A 20030-nucleotide genomic window follows, 5' to 3' on the forward strand; every position below is an offset into this window, starting at 1 on the left:
TGTCCCCTATAACTTATGAAATGCTACAAAGTTCTCGGTATTATAAATTAAAATACAGATTTAGGCCCTTGTGGGCCTCTGATCAAAAAGTATATTTTAAAGAATATAAGAATATGCTACTCCTCATCGTCGCTGTCAGTTGAAACATTATCTTCATAATCGGACGACATGTCATCATCTGACGCTGAAATCACCGGAATTTCTTCGTAATCTCCATCATATTCATTGGATGCATAAAACGAGGCCAGTTTTTGGTTAAAATCTTCATCATCTACACGTAACTTCCTGGTGTTCTTTGCATCTAGGTGTGCAAATTTCACGTCGGACCATGCCAGAGCGGTTTTCATCATGTCATTGATACTGTCTTCTGGAGACGTCTTTCTGGCCAAATGCGGCCGAGTGAATTTATACCGTTTATGGCATCTCTCACCAGCTTGTTCATCCACGAAATTCATTGTATATGGCTGTAATCAAGAAGAATGGATGAATATTTTGATAATATTTTTTAACAGATCACTTACTAGTCGCTTCACCATTTCACTCAGGTGTTTATATTTATGGATGCACGGTGGTATTTGTCTAGCATCCGGAAACTCTCTGTCCAACTGCTTCATGATAGCTTTGAATAGTTCCGCAACCTTAGATAACATTTAAAATTGAAACATAAATTATAACATAAACAACCCAAATTTGAGTAGGCTCTACTCTAAATTGAACAAACAAAGTTGGAACTGACAAAATGACAAATCAACAACTTCGTTCGGATTCAGGTCGATGTTTTCCATTCGTCATCTTGTTAGTCTAAACTTTGTTTACCTAATTTGGGGTACCCTACTTTTGACGAATATGAGTAGATCCTTCTCAAATTTGGGTTGCTTAGAAATAGCGTGTGCACCGTGTCGACCCCTCCTATCACACAAAGATTAACATTTTGCCTACGGAATTTTTCAGTGGAGTGAAAGGATAAAAAAACAATCCGGTATGTTTCACGAGATTCGACATTTGCTTATGACATTTTCCTATAGGTGTGAACAGCTGCAGAGTCATTGTCAACGCGAATGGTTTCACCAATACCAAAATAAAGTTATCAAATAAAGTTTGTAGGCCATAATTAGGAACACGTCTCAAAATTATGTCCCTTATGTTTGGTCCATAGTTATAAAGCGTTGAAAGCGTGAAATCTTCTGAATTGGTATTGTGATTCTTAAGAAAAATCCACATAATGCCCAACAACTTATACGCCGATCAGTTGCGCGCCGGGTTGTGCGTCAGCTATCTTGATGAATATGTAAACAAACAAACGTCAAAAAAAAAATCCGTATCGAACAGCAAATTTTCCGAGTTTGTTCTATTCATAACAGTTTCCAAATCCATACTTTCCATAACATTGACAAAATGTATCGAATTAAAGAAGAGGTACTTGGCCGACATGCATCAACCAATACGAAGTATCACGTGCTGTACGAGTTCTATTTCCTGGGCTTGTCCAAATCGCAATTGGCAAAAATGTACGGGAAGCATCACACTACAATTAGCAGCTGGATAAAACGTTATCGCGAAAGTAGATTGGAATTCAACCGCAAAGCCAGAGTATCCTTACTCTGCTTCTTGGGCCAGACAGGAATGAAGAACACGTACTTGACGGAAGGAACTTTCACGAGGGCAAAGTTCTTTGAATGTTGTCGTAGCTTTGCCAACAGTGGAGAAGTTTATCGACACCCTGGACCATAATTCGGTCTGGATCTTGGATGGGGCTAGAATTCACTGCCATCGACGAATAGTTGAGTACCTCCGGTCATTGGGAATCCATGTTATCTTTTTGCCTCCGTATACACCGTTTTTCAATCCAATCGAGTATATTTTTGGATACTGCAAGAAAAAACTACAACGTGTCTACGTAGAAAATAGCTCTTCGGATCTCACAACAACCATTTCTGCGACGTTAAATGCATTCACGAACTTTAACTGCACTCGTGTATTCCGCAAATGCGGATATCAGCCAGGTGGGAAATTCAATCCGGCAAACGGACTAAGTCAAAATATCGAATCATTGGGATTTGAGAATGTACGTAATAAGGATTAATAAACAATAAATCAAAAAATCAAATGTTGTTCACCTTTTTTTATTTCATAAACTCAAAACAAAGAGATGTTCAATAAGCAACAGCTTCAATCAGTTGGTCGTCCCGAATGCGTATGGAATCGTTCGGAATCAGGATCAGCAAATCGTTATTGATGGTCGACATCCAAGCAGTCGGTCACTTCCTCGGCGAGTTTCTGCCCAAAGCTATCTTCAGATACAGCAATACTGCCAGACACATCTGCTAGCAATGAAGTGTTAGTTGCCTGCATCGTTTGCAATGCGGTCAAGCGCAATTGCATCGCCTTAGCATATGTCATAAGCTTATCCAAATCTGCTTGCAGGCCATCCAACAATTGTTTATACCCTGAATTAACATTTTGGGCAATGCATACATCCTGACAAGTGTGATTCAGCACGTTTTGAAAGCATGAGGGAACCGTCTGGAACAAATGTATCAGATGTTGGGGAGGTCCTCGCAACTTCAATTCCTCTCGTTCAAGCGCATCTTTGGTCAGTAAGTACGAAGCCCATACAGACCAGTTGATGTCCGATGAAATGTAGGATAGCTTGTAGAGTTCCTTCAACTCAGTGGACAAATTACTGTTTGCCTGGTTGGATGCTGCTCCTGCTCGGTCACGCTCCTCCGGTTTTATCAGCTGCACTCGCAGTGTTTCGTACATAGCGGTTGAGGTCACCGACTCCGAATAAATGTGCACAAACACGTTAATATCTCTGTTCAGAAATTTCTGCATTTTGTCTGGCTTTTCTAGCAACTGTAATGGTTTAAACGTGCGTTTCGAGGCTTTATCTTGGAAGGAGATGAACTTATCCATATCGCCGACTTCTGGGTTCAAATCATCATTCCAGTGCACGGTAAATTGATCAGCATCTCCAACAGCGAGTGATTCAAACACGGCCTCTCTGCGAATGAACTTTTCACAGTAATCCCATACAGTTTGCATTACCTCCTCAGCTGATTCACAGTTCACTTGCACTTTTCCCACAGAAGGACCTTTTTTGTGGCCCTTGAAGTTTCTGATGAATACAGTTGCTGGGAATCGAAATATTTGTTTTGGCTCCGCTTGTTCACTTTCACTTCCAGGGCTTCCGGGCGAAGCAGAATCCAGTGTATCCTGGAACGATAGTTTTGCCTGCTGCACATTTGATGGTCCTGCTTCTGCTTCCTCCTCCAGAAATTCTACCTCGTAGTCAACCTCCCGTCCCTCCAGTCCTACAAAAGTTGGAGACATATGCATGATGGCACATCTGAAAAAGAAACACTTATTATGAAATGCATTTCATTTGAATTGATACGAAAAATATTTTACCTGCGATTCAAAGCCGACGTCGAACGGGCACAGCAGAAATCAAATGAAGCCGCTAGGAAAAATGAGTTGCCAGTTTGTTTTGTTTTGTTTGGTGAAGGGTAACTGATGGGTTGTTGACTATGTACGATTGCAAGTAATTTTTTTAATTTGTTGATTTGCAACTGTTTTATGTGAAATTATGATTCACTGGCCCGAAATACATATAGGTAATAACGAGTTGAAGCTTTAAGAAGGGTAACGTCAATATTTAAAGACAATTTTTGAAGCAATATAAGATTTCGTTCGAGTCAACTATCAGTCAAATACCCTTGCGCACAAAAGAGTGACAGCTGAGCAAATCAAGCTTTTGCTAGAATTTCTCGGGAACCACAATAATAAGAATGGAAAGCTTCATGCAATGATCAGATTTTTTGATGACCTCCGAAGCGCAGATTTTCGTTAGTGCAATAATACAGCAAAATCATGGCGCCTAGAAATTTAAAAATTAAGACAATTTTACTAAACTTTTTATTTGAAAAAGAGCAATAAATGTTCAAAATGTGTCTCAAATGTAGGTAATTGATTTACGGGTTTGGATTTTGCAGCACATGTGGTATTAGTTTTTTCATAATTATTGTGTGTTATTGCTGAATGAATGAGTTATTTGCTTGATAGGCCGAAGTGAGGGGCTAGGCTGACATTACATCCCGTAACCCTACGTTTCAAAAGAAAGTTTATCGCGTCGTTATTTCTTTATAAAAAAAAAACATACACGCAAGAACCTTAAATGCCAATCAGACACTCCGATCAGCCAAAGGCCAATCACAAAAACTCACAAAATCAAGAAATCAAGGACACTGATAACAAATGCATAAAGGACGTTCTTCAACTTGAACAAACTCCCTAAATCCAACAATGATCGTTGTCCAATGGTGCGGATTCATACATTATGTATTCAAATTGTACTTGATTCAAAAATGGCAGAAAACGACCCGGAACTCGTCCAGCATATACTAGATGTATACATTCTGGACATGGCAGACGGGCCCGAATCCTTCTCCACGATATTCACCGAAAAACCGACATGCATGACCATCATTCCGCGCACATCCTCCACCAGCGATTCCAATCACTGATAAGTCGTCCCTGATTTCTTTAGTTTTTACTAGCAGAAAGTTAAACATAGTTTTTGGTATATGTTCTACCAATGAAATAGTGGAATGGTTTTTCAAACATGAATAACATCGTAAGTTACTTTAAAGTAGTTCATTACAGTCCCATGACTATTGCAACAACACAATCCATGGTCCTATTATGATATACAAGTACTTTTATTGATATTGTTTTTGTTTATTTGCCCCAAGTTTATTAATTTAATCTTCAATCAAAATTTGTCAATTTTATATTTAAAAATTGTCAACGATATAAATTGCAAGCGTATAAAAAGCTGTAACTTTTTAACAATGCTTGAAAATGACTTCAAATTCGCAGTGAATATTCTTTAGTCTTTTTTGAAATCTACGGTTATGCATGGAAATTCGAACGACACGGTTGCTAGGGGCTCACGGAGCTTACCCAATTTTAAAGGCAAATATTACATTAAAAATACTTCGCAGTTGGTCAGAAATGATCAGTGTCTGTTCTTACGTGTTGAACAATGACAAAATAATGTCACACTGGCGCCCCCTGGTGAGTTAATTCTGATCTGTATTCTTTACCATAAAATAGTTCTTTCACCTTCTATCTAGTCGAGATGTTAAGTTAGGGCAAACGATTCAAAGAGCGTTCACTAGCGCCACCTGGTGAGTAAATTCTGAAATAAACTATTTTCCTTAAGATAGATCTTGTCCATCTGAACAACTTTACTGAAGACGGGAACCATCCATATGAGCAGGAACTGTAGCATCGTTGTATAATGTGCCATTTAGTGAGTAAATTCTTTCATACACTATGGACAGTTTTTAAGACTTTGTATTCTTGAACATCTTTGCAGAAGAAAGCAACATCCTATATAGTTGGGATGCCGTGATATAAGCAACTTTAACATCAATATATCCCAAGTAACAATTTTGGTTTTATGCGGGTTCTGTAGACCATGATTTAGACCTGTAGAGTGCTATAAAATCTCTTTAAAGCTTGCAATGTTACTTGGGATGCCACTCTATGGGTATAATTTTACAATAACCACTCCAGAGAAACGTCCCTCGAAAAAATCTGATAATTTTAACTTTTAGCCACTTCATTTTTTTTGTTAATTACTTTATTTGTACAGGCTCAATCGAATAACCTTTACAGAGATAAAGTTATCATTTTCTTTATACATTTAAATGTCTTAAATCTGAAATTAAAGGACTTTACCGATTATTCGCGGTCTTCTCGAGGTAGAGCTCACTAAATATGATTTGAAAATAATTTTTCATTTCAGAAATACATTGAAATTTCGTTAAGATATGGCTGTTTGAATTTAGAGTCAACATAATATTTTTTTTGGCACAGACGAAGGGTTAACACAGCATAACCCAAAGAACAATTTCAGCTTCTTAGTGAAAATGTGCTTAGGTCAATATATATTCGGTTAGTTGTGATGGCTTCTTCTAATGAGTAATAATACAAGATACTGAAGAAGTTTTGCACATAGTACACGAAATACGCGTATCTGTCAAGGATGATCAATGATGGTAGAGGAATTAAATGGAAATTACTAATGCTTCTCTCTTCCTTTAAAATTTTTTGGTTTTATGAGGGCTCTGAGACTTTGAATTAGACTTGTAGAATGCTTTAAACTCTCGAGAAAACTTGCAATATTTCTTGGGAATTAACGTAAAATTAGAGGAGTTCGTGTTTTTCCGGATAATACGAATATTAGAAATGTTTGTCGTGCTCGTTTTTATTTTTCTCAACAACTGATCTTTCGGTAAAGCTAATACACTGAAACCTTCGTTTACGAAGTCTTTTTTTACGCAGTATTCAATTTACGTCCCTCTTTTTACGAAGTAAATCCCAAATTTAGAGGTTTTTTACGAAGTAAATCTCAAATAACGAGTTTTTTTGTGATTTTGGGAAACTGGGATATACTGTGAAATACCTCACAATATGGGTATTGTTGGAATCGGAGTGATGTGTAGGGACCGGAAATCGATGTTTGACGCCATTTTAAAATCCAAGATGGCGGCTTCCGGTTACAGAAAAACTTGGACATTCTACCAAATACCCCACAGATTGGATATTTTTTTTAATCGGAGTGACGTGTAGGGACCGGAAATCAATGTCTGACGCCATTTTGAAATCCAAGATGGTGACTTCCGGTTACAGAAAAACTTGGAAATCTGCCAAAAACCCCCACAATATGGCTTTCTTCTTATTCGCATTTCAAGCTTATTGCTTAGTGCATATTAGCTTATTGCGTGCTCTCAACTTAGTGTTCTAAATGCACTTCCACAGTTATTAATTGAGAGCTTTCGATGCCAATACCAAAGCATGGATTTGTATATTGTGTGGCAAGCACAATGATACTCTATGCCTATGCCCATGGAAGTCGAGAAAATTTCCAACCCGAAAGATTCCCTCGACCGGACCGGGAATCGAACCCGCCGCCTCCGGCTTGGTAATACCGTGCCTTTACTGACTAGGCTATGAGGCCCCACACAATATGGGTATTTTTGGAATCGGAGTGACGTAAAGGGACCGGAAATCAATGTCTGACGCCATTTTGAAATCCTAGATGGCAACTTCCCGTTACATAAAAATATGGAAATTCTACCAAATACCCCAGAATATGGGTATTTCTGAAATCGGAGCTACGTTTAGGGACCGGAAATCGATGGCTGACGCCATTTTTAAATCCAAGATGGCGACTTCCGGTTACAGAAAAACTTGGAAATTCTGTCATACACCCCACAATATGGGTATTTTTGGAAATGGAGTGACGAGTAAGAACCGGAAATTTATGTCGGAAGTCATTTCGAAATCCAAGATGGCAGCTTCCGGTTACAGAAAAATTGGCAAATACCACAACGTCATCCCGATTCTTAAGATACCCATATTGTAGGTTATTTAACATTACTTTTATGTTTTTATGTAACCGGAAGTCGCGATATTGAATTTCAAAATGGCGTTAGACATGGGTTTTCAGTTCTAATAAGTCACCCCGATTCCAAACAACTCATATTGTTTAGGATTTGACAGTATTTCCCAGTGTTTCACCGGATGTTACCATCTTGGATTTCGAAATGGCGTCAGACATGGATTCGCGGTTCACACAGGTCACCCCGATTCCAAATATATCCATATTGTTGTGTATTTAACGGTATTTTTATGTTTTCCTGTTACCGGAAGCCGCCATCTTGGATTTCAAAATGGTGTCAGACATCGATTTTCGGTTCATACACGTCACCCTGATTCCAAAACTACCCATATTGTGGGGTATTTGACAGAATTTCGAAGTTTTTCTGTTACCGGAAGCCACCATCTTGGATTTAAAAATGGCGTCACACATCGATTTCCGGTCCTTACACGTCACTCCGATTCAAAAAATACGCATATAGTGGGGTATTTGACAGAATTTCCAAGTTTTTCTGTAACCGGAAGCCGCCATTTTGGATTTCAAAATGGTGTCAGACATCGATTTCTGGTCCATACACGTCACCCTGATTCCAAAAATACCCATATTGTATTTGACAATATTTTCAAAAACCTCTTTTTACGAAGTAAATCCCAAATAACGAGTTTTCTTTTTACGAAGTAAAACCCAAATAACGAGGTTTTTTTTAACGCACTAATTCGATTTTCGAACAATTTGAACAAAAATAATTTGAAAACACGTTAACACGAAAACACCTTACTCAAATGATAAAATGTTGGCATTGTAGTGGGACTTTTGCTGTTTTTTGCACGATTTTGCAATTGATTTCTGATATTTTCGGAACTCCTTTAAAATTTTTAACAATTTTCTTGCTACTTAAATGGATGTGTCTAGAAAAACGTATTTTTTAAAATTTCTTTGATCTAGTGAAGCTTTAAAAAATCTTCTGATGTTCGCTCAAATTCACTGGAGTTCTCTAATTTCAACAGATGCTTCTGTAATTACCTTAAAGGATCTTACAACTTACCCAAAAACCTAAGAATTTCAGAGCTTTTTATGAGCTCCAACAGAGTTTTTGGAATCAAATTAACTGTGTGGGAGCAATCAGAAAATGAGTTGGTGGTTGAAAATTTTAAGTAAAAGCTGACAAAAACTTCGGAGGAAAATTAAACAAATATAAGAAAGTTAATGAAAGAACATTCTGACTACCGGTATAAGCCATTAGCAATTTCTCGATTCATAGGTAGCCAAAAACGGCAGAGGAATTGGGAACATTAGTCGTTGGATTATCAAGCATAAAACATTGATAAAAAGGAATGTTTTGTATATTGACTAAGAAATTGAGATATTCAATAAGATAAAAGTCTATCAGAAATGTACAGCTGTGTTCAATAAAATAGCAGCGCATGCCGATTTTCATACAAAACGGTCAACTTTGACATGATGTAACTTTGTTAACTTATGATCAATTGAGCTGAAACTTTCGCCAAAGAACTACAAATATGTTCAATTTTACGATTACAAAATATTAAATTTTTGGAAGTACCTGCCGGAAAGTGAGACGCCAGGTAAAACTGTTCAAAATAATAGCTATTTTTTATTTGAAAATTTACGCGCTGCAAATATTTTAAACATTTTTATCTATTATGTACATTTGTTAATTGGGTGGGGATTGTTAGAATTTTGAGAAATGTAAAACTTAAATTTTCAAAATTAAGTTGAAATGAAAATTATTAGTACTGCTGTACGTATTTATTAGTAAAGCTATAAATGACGTAAAAAAAATGTATTTTACACATACATTTCCATACAAACGTCAAAAGATTTGTGAACAGTTAGGAATATCCAAAGGAGTTTACATTTTGGGAGGCTTATTTGGATCCCAATTTGAAACAGTTTGAGCACTGTGGATTGAAAATTTCCAATTTTGTATCAATCTAATGGACTAGAGGCCCTCCCTAGTCATATTTATTCATCGAAATCTTTATATATGGATTCCTCATTCCTTCAAATTTAAGACGATTACGCTCCCAACTTAATATTGTCATAAGTGCCTAGACATAACAGGGAGATACTATCAGTTACTAAATCATGACGGTATTGACAAAACAGCTTTCAGCGCTTTCACGAAATGAAAATTATCTGTAATTTTTCAGTGACAATGCAATCAGTGACAAATATGTGCATGTTTCGTTTTCAACTAAATGTCTAACAAAATCAAATTAATTATGTAAAATAAACCCATAGAGTCGCGACAGTAAACACGCACCTACGTCCTCAGCTGTATTTATAACAATAATGGGAACGAGAATTTACAAAATTAAACTTTTTTTTTACCAGTTGGAACTTTGTCACTGACAAAGAATGAATGAGATTTTGAAGAAATTTTTGGTGATTTTTCTACGTCCATCTTGTTTTCCGTGCTGAGCACCAATGCTACTGACGCCAGGGAGGCAGCTCCCACACCTGAACTCTACCTATCGACCCATCAACTCATGAACCGAGAACCAACGGCTTTACTTTCGAAGGAAGGCGTGATCAGAGATGTTATGCCTCAGAACATCCCGGCGGTGCCGACTGGGATTGAACCCAGGCCTGCTGGGGTGAGAGGCAATCACGCTTGCCACTACACCACTGGTGCTGCATGAACTTTATTAACATAATTATGCCAATATCGCGAGAAATCTGTCAGTGATAATGACACAACTCAGCACTGGTTATTATACCATTTCACCCATTTTTTTTCCCCCGACATCGATTATCCATAATTTTTTAATTGAAATGTGATTAATATCTGGGTTATCCAGACAGCGTTAAAAAATACCATCGGTTACATCAAGTAGCACGTTAAACGCATTGGCTAATAACAATTGAGTAACAGAGTTAGCGAACAAAAAGCGAAAACATTGCCATGACAAAACACACGGAAGCAGGAAAAGGCGCATAGCGAAGTGATTAAAATTCACGCTGCTCCGATTTTGTGGCCTTTTAAGACAGCATGAAAATATAATTAATTCAATCAAATTAATTAGCGTTATCTAGGCAGCGAGCGAGCGACGACGACGACGACGCGTTGCAAGGGTGAAGAAAAACAAAAATAGCACACCAAGGCAAGGTGCCGGTCGAGGGGAAAAGGATTTCAACAACAAAGGAAGTGAACGAGAAAATGGAAAGTTATCCCCCCCCCCACGCCTCCAACTCTCCACCCCTGTAGGTTGGCACCGGAAGGTTGTGAATGCAAGCCAGAGCAGATAATAATGCTTGTAGCGATTGACTTTTTGAAAAGCTTCCTGGAAACGGTAATGAGACGATGGTGCTTCCCTCAGTGCTCAATGCAGGAAGCTTATAACGACAAACTAAATACTGAGAAAGCGTTGATTATGGCCGTTCATTGGATATCTTTTTCCAATTACCAGGAACACTTTGTTATCTAGGTTCTAGACCGCAGCAGTATGTCGTTTCGTGCGTTATCCTACGGTGAGAGGTAAGATGCGAAACGTATATAAGCATAGCAGAGCTCACTCGCAAGATATCGAAATACGAAACCCTTTTCCTGCCAGACGCTGCTCGCCGTGTTATCAGAGTTTCCCCACCACCGCAGAAGCTTCTGTCCGAACGCTGCTGCTGCTGCCGTCAGAAGACCACCGTCTCAGGATCATTTGTAATTTATTATAATTCTTATCAAAATTAATTAAAATAATTTATCGCAGAAAATTAATTAAAAAATTTCAGCTCTTTGCTTATGGCTTTTCATTATCGTTATTGCCCCTGCTTGGCTGCTGGGCTGGGATGCTGGCTCGCTTTGCTTTGCCACACCGAGCCGAGGGGATATAGTAGTTTGGCGAGCGTAGCGTCCTCCTCCTCCTTGATCTGGTAGTAAAAGTAACACTGCTCCTGAAGGAACAGCAGCAGCACGCTCTCAAATCCTTTCTGCTCGGCAAAGCGAGAAACTACGGTAGTTAGTTGAAGGAGTTGATGGTTTTTCCAGAGGAACTGCTTTGAGTTGATTCATCCTCGTCCCGAGTGGATAATGGGCAGAAGTTACCGTCTTTATAAGCAAAGCCTGTTAATTCTTTCAACTTCATCAATTCTAAATGTTGTTAATCCTCATTTACAACCGAAATTCCAGTTGAATCCTTTCGATAGATTTTAATTGTCAATTCTGTCCTGGAGATTCCCCCTCTTGACTCACTGTGGCAGGCGTGCTCCCTGTTGAGTAATGAGCTCAATATAAAGGCAATAGAGGATTCTCGTTGCTCGCTCCAATCTCAGTTCTCCGCCCTCCCCCATCTGAACCAAGAGTGGCAGCAGTAAAGTTCCTTGCAACCTACAAAGTTTGCCATCATCAACCTGACACTTTCTCCGGTTTCACATCTTCTATATATTTATGTGTACACCGATGAAGCTGCGGAGAAGTAATATTCGCACCGTTCTCGGATTCCATTTAGTCCTTCCTCCGCCGTACAGCACTCGCCTAACCGGGGGGAAGCGGGAGGAAACCCACTTTTATTTCGTTCATTACTCAAGCATTAATTAATTTGATATCAGCTTAATTGAATTGGATGTTAGGAATTTATTACTTTGTGCGAAAGCTGGAAATCTGGTGGGGGATCATTTGAAAGCTGTAGTCGACGGAAAACCTGTCACAATAGCCTTGCAGCTGGTGGTGGTGGTGGAGGAGTGCTAATTTCGCTTGATCCAAGCTCGTTTCTCAGTGAGGGATCAAGGACTAAGGTGTACAAATGTTTTCTTATATAGTGAGGTGGCGTCACAAATTGAGCACGTTGAAACAGTAGTAGAATAAATGAGCTTTTTCAGATGCTTTTTCTATTTAGATTTGGTATTTAGAAGAAAGACATCCACGATATCCCTTACTAAATATGTTTATGATCTTTGTTAGCTGAATTTGTTTTTTTCGTTTCACCACTAGTGAATCTTTGTTATCTACGATTTACATTCGATTATTGGATTAACCTTATTTATTATCTATTATCGCAACATTGAAAATGTTTATTTTTGTTTGAATACGCCCTTCAAACTTGAAAGTGCAAACTAATAGTTTGATGACTGAAATCAGTGCCTTTTCAACTGTTGACGATACAACAGGCACCAGTAGCCAAGGGGCAAGACAGCTCCTAATCATGAGAAATTTCAGAGTTGCTTTTGAGGCACCTCGAGTAACTCACATTGCTCAGTGAGCAAGATCGCTGTCATTTGCTTTCTCACTTTTTGCATCACAGCAATATTTGAAGGTGCACCTAAAAATAAAAGCGGAACTCGCAGACACACTTCTTTCGACCCTTACCAACCATGAACGTGAAAGAAACCTGTTGCAACTTTAAACTTACGACGTTCGAATGCTTATCAGGTTGATGTGGTAGAAAAATCCGATCTGCCTGACCAAATACTCAAAATCGATACTCGTCAAAGCAATCCCGTCCCATCGCTTAACAAACTGCCGTTGAATGAACTGCGAACCAAGCTCTGAATTAGCATGGTGCCGTTCTACTGACGGGGGACATCAATCCTCGCTTTTGGTGCTTTTGCTGGGCCTTCCGGATGTTCGTGATTCGGTCCCGTTTTGATGCGGCGTGATTTTGCTGCGGCCGTCGACCAGTCTCAAGCGAACCCCACACGTATCAATATATTGAATCAATACCGATGTATTGACGTCAATATAGAATGTATTGACAATACGATTATTGTCAATAAAAACAATCGTGTAGGGTCCACTTCAAGGAGAAAGTCGACGAAGATAATCTGTCAGCTTGATTTGTGCTTCGTCTTCCTGACGGGTTTTCACTTCGGTTTCGTCCGGTACATCGTTAATGGGTTTGAAGTTCAAACGAGGATCGCACTCACCGGATATCTGCGTTGTTTGACCATTTCTCCCGGACCACTCAAAACTATTTTTGAAAAAAAAAAAATTAGATTTGATTGTGGAAATCCGTATTACAAAATTGCCCACCGGTTCCTTTTTTTGCCGTTCGACGACGACGGCTGTACTTTCGCGAGAGTGACGTTTATTGGATCCGTTTCTTTGCACGGGTGTTTTTTGTAACTAGCGTAAGTGCGCCTGCGATTTGCATTGAGTGTCGGAGATTGTGAGCAAGCTGAAGGATGCCTCGCTGGATACGCCCAAGACTGGACGGGCGGTAGCAGGTGGCCGTGAACGGTTCCTAGGGAAAGCACTAGATGCGACCGTCCTCCCAGATGACCATGACAATGCAGTAAGTATTACAACAAAGGTACTTGCAATTATATATGTTTGCAAACAGTGACAGATAGCGGACATGAAGAACCAGTGGAGGTGCCGGGCAAAGGTGTTTATCCTAGACAAATGGTAAGCTACAAATTCGCTGTTGTCGTTGTCGTAGGCGCCGTCGTAGTCGCTGTCGTAATCGCCGTCGTAGTCGCCGTAGGCAGTACCATTAGTATATTTCAAATTAACCATCAACCGCTGAAAATATGAATTATCGCGTATTTCTGTTGTTCATTACATGTCAAGTGAAATTCGAGAACGTAATGTCATTTGAATAGCTTGTTTAACCAGGTCTTAAACAATCGTCACGTCGGTTATAGCTTGTTATGATTGCCTGAACCATGCGTAAAGAGAAAATTGAAACATTGAACGTCGCGTGAAAGTGTTAAGATCCACAGGCCTAAGTACTCTTTCGTAGCTTTTAGTTTTAGGATTTCAAAAGTCGTCGGTTGCAGTGGCTTGCTTACCGAGCAGAAAAACGCGGTCCCAGGTCCTTTAACATTAAAAATGTATGGTAAGAACGCTTGTTTATCGTGTATTTTGTAAAACTTTTCGTTGTCGTCGGTGCCGGGTTTGAATAGTTATAAAAACTTGAGTAACGCTATAATGTGATATGAGGGGCTTGGTGGCCTTAGAGCAACCGGTTTTGCTTACTGAGCAGTACATCATGAGTCTAATCTCAAGCCTATCCTCATTCAAGATCAATCGTTTTATTTGTTAACATGACTACATGGTAATAACAGCAGAAAACCGTGGGTTCAATCCCAAGTTCCTTCGCGTTATATGATTGTTAGGACATCAATTCAGTTTATCGTTTACCAAAACGAACCCTGCTGCAAAACCCAACCCTATTACCCAATATCCCAGTGATTCCTCGTGGAAGTGCAGAGGTATTCTCGGCTTCCATCAAAGCGAGTGTCATGTCAACACATTCCTACCCCTTCCTTTCTTGATCTGTGTTCGGGCGCGGCCGGCGCTGGTATTGCCTAGTTTGAGATCACCAGTTTTTACACATTGAGGATGATTGCTAGTCCCAAGCATCGTCTATTGGTTCTCTGTGTAATTATAGCTGGTCTGGCAATAACAGAGTAGCAACCGTGGGCGGTCAATCATGCTCATGCTCATGCTCATGCTCAAACGAGGATCTCACTCACCGGAAACAGCAGCTACTTAATCGTCATCCTTCTCTTCGGATTCGGCAGTAGCAGTGGCTCTGGCTGAACATTCCACGGGGTAATGGTTTGTAGCGTTGCCTTCCGAGCTGGAATTGGGTGTTAATCGGTTGTTGCCCCACCGGGAGATATTTTCTATACCGGAAAATGTGGCGGCGGGTGCCGTTGGAGGGGCCATGGTTGAAATATTACTCACTACTCTATGTTTGCCATGGTGCCAACGGGAATGTTAGTTGAAAGGGGATCGGAGTTAGTTATTACCACATTGACTGGTGATGCCTTTTCCAATAGCACTGCTGTTACGACTGGAGAAATCTAAGATGATGGGATCGCTGCATTATAGGTGGAATTTCAGATGTTTAGAAGAATATTGGAGAGCTTTTTTAATCAGAGATGATCCTTTCGAAGTGACGACTGGGACTGGTTGCTGAGGAGGAAGCACAACCCTTAAAGCTGGTTGGAAGTGTAGGTTGTTATTGGTAGTAACCAGGCACCGGCACAGGTTCTTCCATAATATTCCAGTTATTAGAAAGGCTCAGAATACACTTGGGATTACTTATTATTATTTAGCTTTATTAAGGAGGCTTTCAGCCTTAGGCTGGTTCGCCTCCAATTGGGATTACTTTATTTACTAACAAAACTGACGTCTAATATCCCAAGTAACATTTCAAGTTTTATAGAGGTTTTAAAGCATGCTACAAGTCTAAATCATGGTCTACAGAACCCCTATAAAACCGAAATTATTACTTGGGATGAGAGGTATATGCTTAATAAGAGTAAACGGAGTAGGCAGAGAAAATATTGAGGTACATTGAGTTACTCGCGAGTTACTCGCTGCAAAAAAGCAAATCAGATTAAACCTGTCCCACCCCTTGCCGTAGCAGTTCTCTCGGTGTGTATCACGGATTCATAAAGGGTGTCTTCAAATTGCATCATGGAAAAAAAAACCGCTGTAGTAAATTACCCATTGGGTATTTTTTCTTGAAGATTTGGGCAGAAGTAGTTTAGAGTGTATTGTTTACACTGTATTTTTATCGCTGTCAGTTTTTCGAAAGTTGGAAAAAATGGCGTCACCCGAAAAGCAAAGTCGTGAATTGATTTTGCGCAAGCACCTGAAAAATCCTCAACTCTCTCATCGTGACATCGGAAAACAACTCGGAATCGTGCAGTCAACGGTGATTCATGTGATCAAACGTTACTACAAAACTCTGAGCATCGAACGGAAGGAGAAGTGCGGTCAGAATGGATGTTCTATTCAAGGTTGCAAAGACTCATTTCAGCTAAAACAATGTTTTTCTAAATTATGAAATAATTAGATGCCATGATCAAATTTTGAATTGGTAGGATACAAGAAGAGGTTGCAAAGAATGTGTTTGACATATTAAACCTGTTTATTTCACTTCATGAGAGTCACAATCAGTGATTTTTCACAAACTCAGTCACTCACTCACTCACTCACTCAGCGATCAGCAAATCGCTGGTTGTGACTCATAGAAAGCAAAATTTACAGGTTTTATGTTTCCAACGCATACTTTGTAACCTCTTCTTGTAAGTTACAAGTAAAACATGCCATCATACCATCTTTTGGTTTTATTATTCCGAAAAACATTATTTTAGCTGAAATGAGTCTTTGCAACCTTGGTTCTATTAGTGATCAAGATCACAAGCGTGTCGTGAAAGCGTTTAAGCGGAATCCCAATGCTTCGGTCAGGGATGTGACCAAAAAGTTGAATCTGTCCAAGTCTTTCGTTCAGAGAGCCAAGGACCGGGACTGCATACGTCCAAAGTGCAGAAGGCTCCAAATCGTGACGAACGGAAAAATACGGTGGGAAAGTCGCGGGACCGGAAACTGTACACCCAGATGCTGACGAAGCCTCATTGTCTCATCATCGATGATGAGACTAACGTCAAACCGGACTTCCGGCAGCTTCTGGGGTACTGTTATTCACCGCCCAGCACAGGTTTGATGTTCCGGAAGAAGTAAGGAAGCAGAAACTTTCAAATTTTGCCAAGAAATACACGATTTGGCAAGCGATCTGCTCATGTGGCAAACGGTGTGCGCCGTTCGTAACTACCGGGACTGTAAACGGGGAGATCTACCGCAAGGAGTGTCCACAGAAGCATCTGCTTCATCTGTTTTGTATTTGTATTTGTATTTAAAATAATTCATCTGACAATACATGTCTTAATGAATAAAATTAGAGCTAATTTAACACAGACCTAATCCGATTTGCAAAACGTTCGGTTGGTTAATTGAACTCGAAAAACACTTCGACAGCCGTAAACGTACGAATACACGCTGAGATTGGTTCGTTGTTCCCAAACATGGTTCGGTGAAAACTTGGTTGCAGTAGCGTTGTATTCCGAAGAGATCTGCTCGGCACACGAAAGTTCAACATCGCAAGCAGGTCGGGGGCATCAGTTTCACCATTCAACAGCTTAGCAATAAGCAACGATTGCTGTACTTTCCGTCGTTGTTCCAGTGTGTCTAAGCCCAACAGTCGGCATCTGATAGGATACGGCGGCAAATTGTCAGGATCACTCCACGGCAAGTTTCTCAGTGCCAGACGAATGAACCGTTTCTGAATCCGTTCGATCCTTAGGCACCACGTGACATGGTGAGGATGCTAAACGACGGACACATTTTCCAAAATTGGACGGACAAGTGCACAGTACAATGACTTCCAACAATGTGGATCCGAAAAATCCTTCGCAACTTTGGAAATAAAGCCCAACTGCCGCGTTGCTTTCGATATGATCGCTGAACGGTGTAAATCAAAAGTCATTTTTGTGTCTAGTTGAACCCCTAGATCAGTCACACTGGAAAGTCTGGTAAGAATATTGCCGTCGATATGATAGTCAAACAAAATTGGATGTACCATGCGGTGAAACGTGATTCTGACATTTTTCCACGCTAATAGTCAGTTTGTTTCTCTGGCACCAATCGACAAACAAAGTCAGCGAGTTTTGCAGAAGCCAACAATCTTCTTGTGTGCGCCTTCACCCAGAACCAAAGCAGCATCGTTGATGAACAGAATAAACAGCAACGGTCCGAGATTACTACCTTGTGGAACTCAAGACTTGTTTGAAAACGGCGAAGATACATAACCCTCAACCTTCACTCAACGTACACGCTCTGTAAGGTAGGACTCCAACCAAAAAACCAATTGCATAGAAACTCCAAGACGAGATAACTTGTGTAGCAGTATGTTGAAGCAACAAGAGGGCCCTACGATCTTCTGGCCGAATCTAACTTCGTGACACTGTTCAAATGTTGTTCTGGAGTGGTATGAAGCCAACGGGGTCACTTTCGTACCCAAGGACATGAACCTCCTCCCCCCCCCCCCCAACGCACCGGAACTAAGGCCCATCGAAAAATACTGGTATATTATGAAGAAGGCACTATGGAAGCATCCCAAGGAGGTCAAATCTTAGGAAGACATGAAGAACCGTACAGAAGAAGCTGCAGCCAGATGTTGTACAGAACCTAATGAGTGGAGTTAAGCGTAAGGTGCGTGCGTACGATTATGGTATTGAAGTTGAATGAAATAAATATGCCAAAAGCTTACCAATGGGTTATATTTAACTGTCTGAAAGTTTGAAAAGGATCGGTCAACTAGGTAATTTTCCACAGCGTTTTTTTCCGCGATGCAATTTGATGTGGGACACCCTTTATGGCCTTTATGGTCCATTGCCTGCTGTCAGGTCAGTCGATGAAGCAAATTATATTTGATGGCTCATGGAATTGAGATCGATAAACCGTTTGCTTTGACTACCAAAAGTGGAAGTGCGAAACAGTCCTTGGGAAAAATTACCAATTTCATCAAGAGGCTGGATGCGGGTACTGCTGAGATGGAAGCAAGTTTAAGTCGGTGTAACAACGGTGTTGTAATAATTTTCCATTATAGGGTGTCTCAAAAAGTATAATCACAGTTTATTATTGGAACAGAACAACATTATGTTAAGAACTCAAATTTTTATTTCGTATATATGTTCTCTATAGTATTCTCTTTCAATAGGATGAAAATAATTCGCAGTTCCTTTAATCGTATGCCAAGGAGGGAGATTTTGATCTGAAGCTGCCTATGAGCTTCAACACAGATTTTTTGGCGAAAATTTTGACCATTTTTGTCCAGTATTTTGCAAATTCTCCGCTTTAATTTGCTTGCTTTAATGTGTTTCCGTAGATGTTCCTTGAAAAAGGCCCACCAAGTTTCAATTAACCGGACCTCCGGACAATTAGGAGGATTCTGTATTGCACATTGTTTGCTTTGTATTAAGCTACCGTGTCTTTCGAGTAGTGAATTGACGTCAAATTGGCCCAAAATAGTACTGGGCCATCATGTTGACGGATCAACGTAAATTTCAGTATTCATCGTCTCCTTCGTCATAAATGGCTTGAACAACTTGCCACACTCGAGGCCTCCCTTAGTTCAGTCGGTAAAGGCGCAGCTACAAAGCAAGACCATGCTGGAGGTGGCTGGATTCAATTCCCGGTCCGGTCTAGGAATTTTTCAGGTTGGAAAATTTCTCGACTTCCCTGGGCTTAGAAGTATGATTGGACTTGCCACACAATTATACCAATGCAAAAATGGTACAGGCATCGAAAGCTCTCAATTAATAACTGTGGAAGTGCATCTAGAACAGTTGAGAGTTGAGAGCACGCAATAAGCTAATCCCAAGTAACAATCTAAATGCTTGGAAGATTTATTCTTATTTTATCATTGTTTTATCATAGCATCCCTTCCAGCCTGTGGTTGTATTACGGTTTTATGTGCTTGTCATAAAATCAGGCCGTCAAGTCGTCTATAAAACTGTTTTATGACTACTAAATTAAAATTCAGACTTCATAGTTTTAACGGTAGCTGTAAGGTGGTTCTGCATCACTACTTGTAACTGAAGAATTAAACCAAAACAAAACATACAATTATGTTTTATGGTACACTTTTTATGACCGATATAAAACTTGAAGCAGTCTTAGAGCTTCATTAAAGCTTCATTACAACTATCATCTTTATCAGAGGCCTAAGATTCACAGATAAGAAATATACTGCTACAACAAAAAATACTCTGAAATTTTTTGTCATTATAAAAAACAAATCTATTCAGATATATGAAATGAAAA

At 39.8% G+C, this 20030-nt stretch overlaps 1 protein-coding gene across 1 annotated transcript in view; it reads right to left on the reverse strand.

Moving 5' to 3' along the window:
- Positions 1-2145: 2145 nt before the first annotated feature.
- Positions 2146-20030, reverse strand: part of LOC135717139 (uncharacterized) — a 57272-nt gene continuing 39387 nt past the window's right edge. Inside the window, exon 2 of the mRNA XM_065239089.1 lies at positions 2146-3349. Coding sequence (XP_065095161.1) covers positions 2230-3349 — 1120 coding nt within the window. The 3' untranslated portion in view covers positions 2146-2229. The remainder of the gene's footprint in view (positions 3350-20030) is intronic.

This window comes from Ochlerotatus camptorhynchus, unplaced genomic scaffold, assembly GCF_037179485.1.
Source record: "Ochlerotatus camptorhynchus isolate MF236.1 unplaced genomic scaffold, CSIRO-AGI_Acam_v1.1 ptg000050l, whole genome shotgun sequence".
Taxonomy (NCBI): Eukaryota; Metazoa; Arthropoda; class Insecta; order Diptera; family Culicidae; genus Ochlerotatus; species Ochlerotatus camptorhynchus.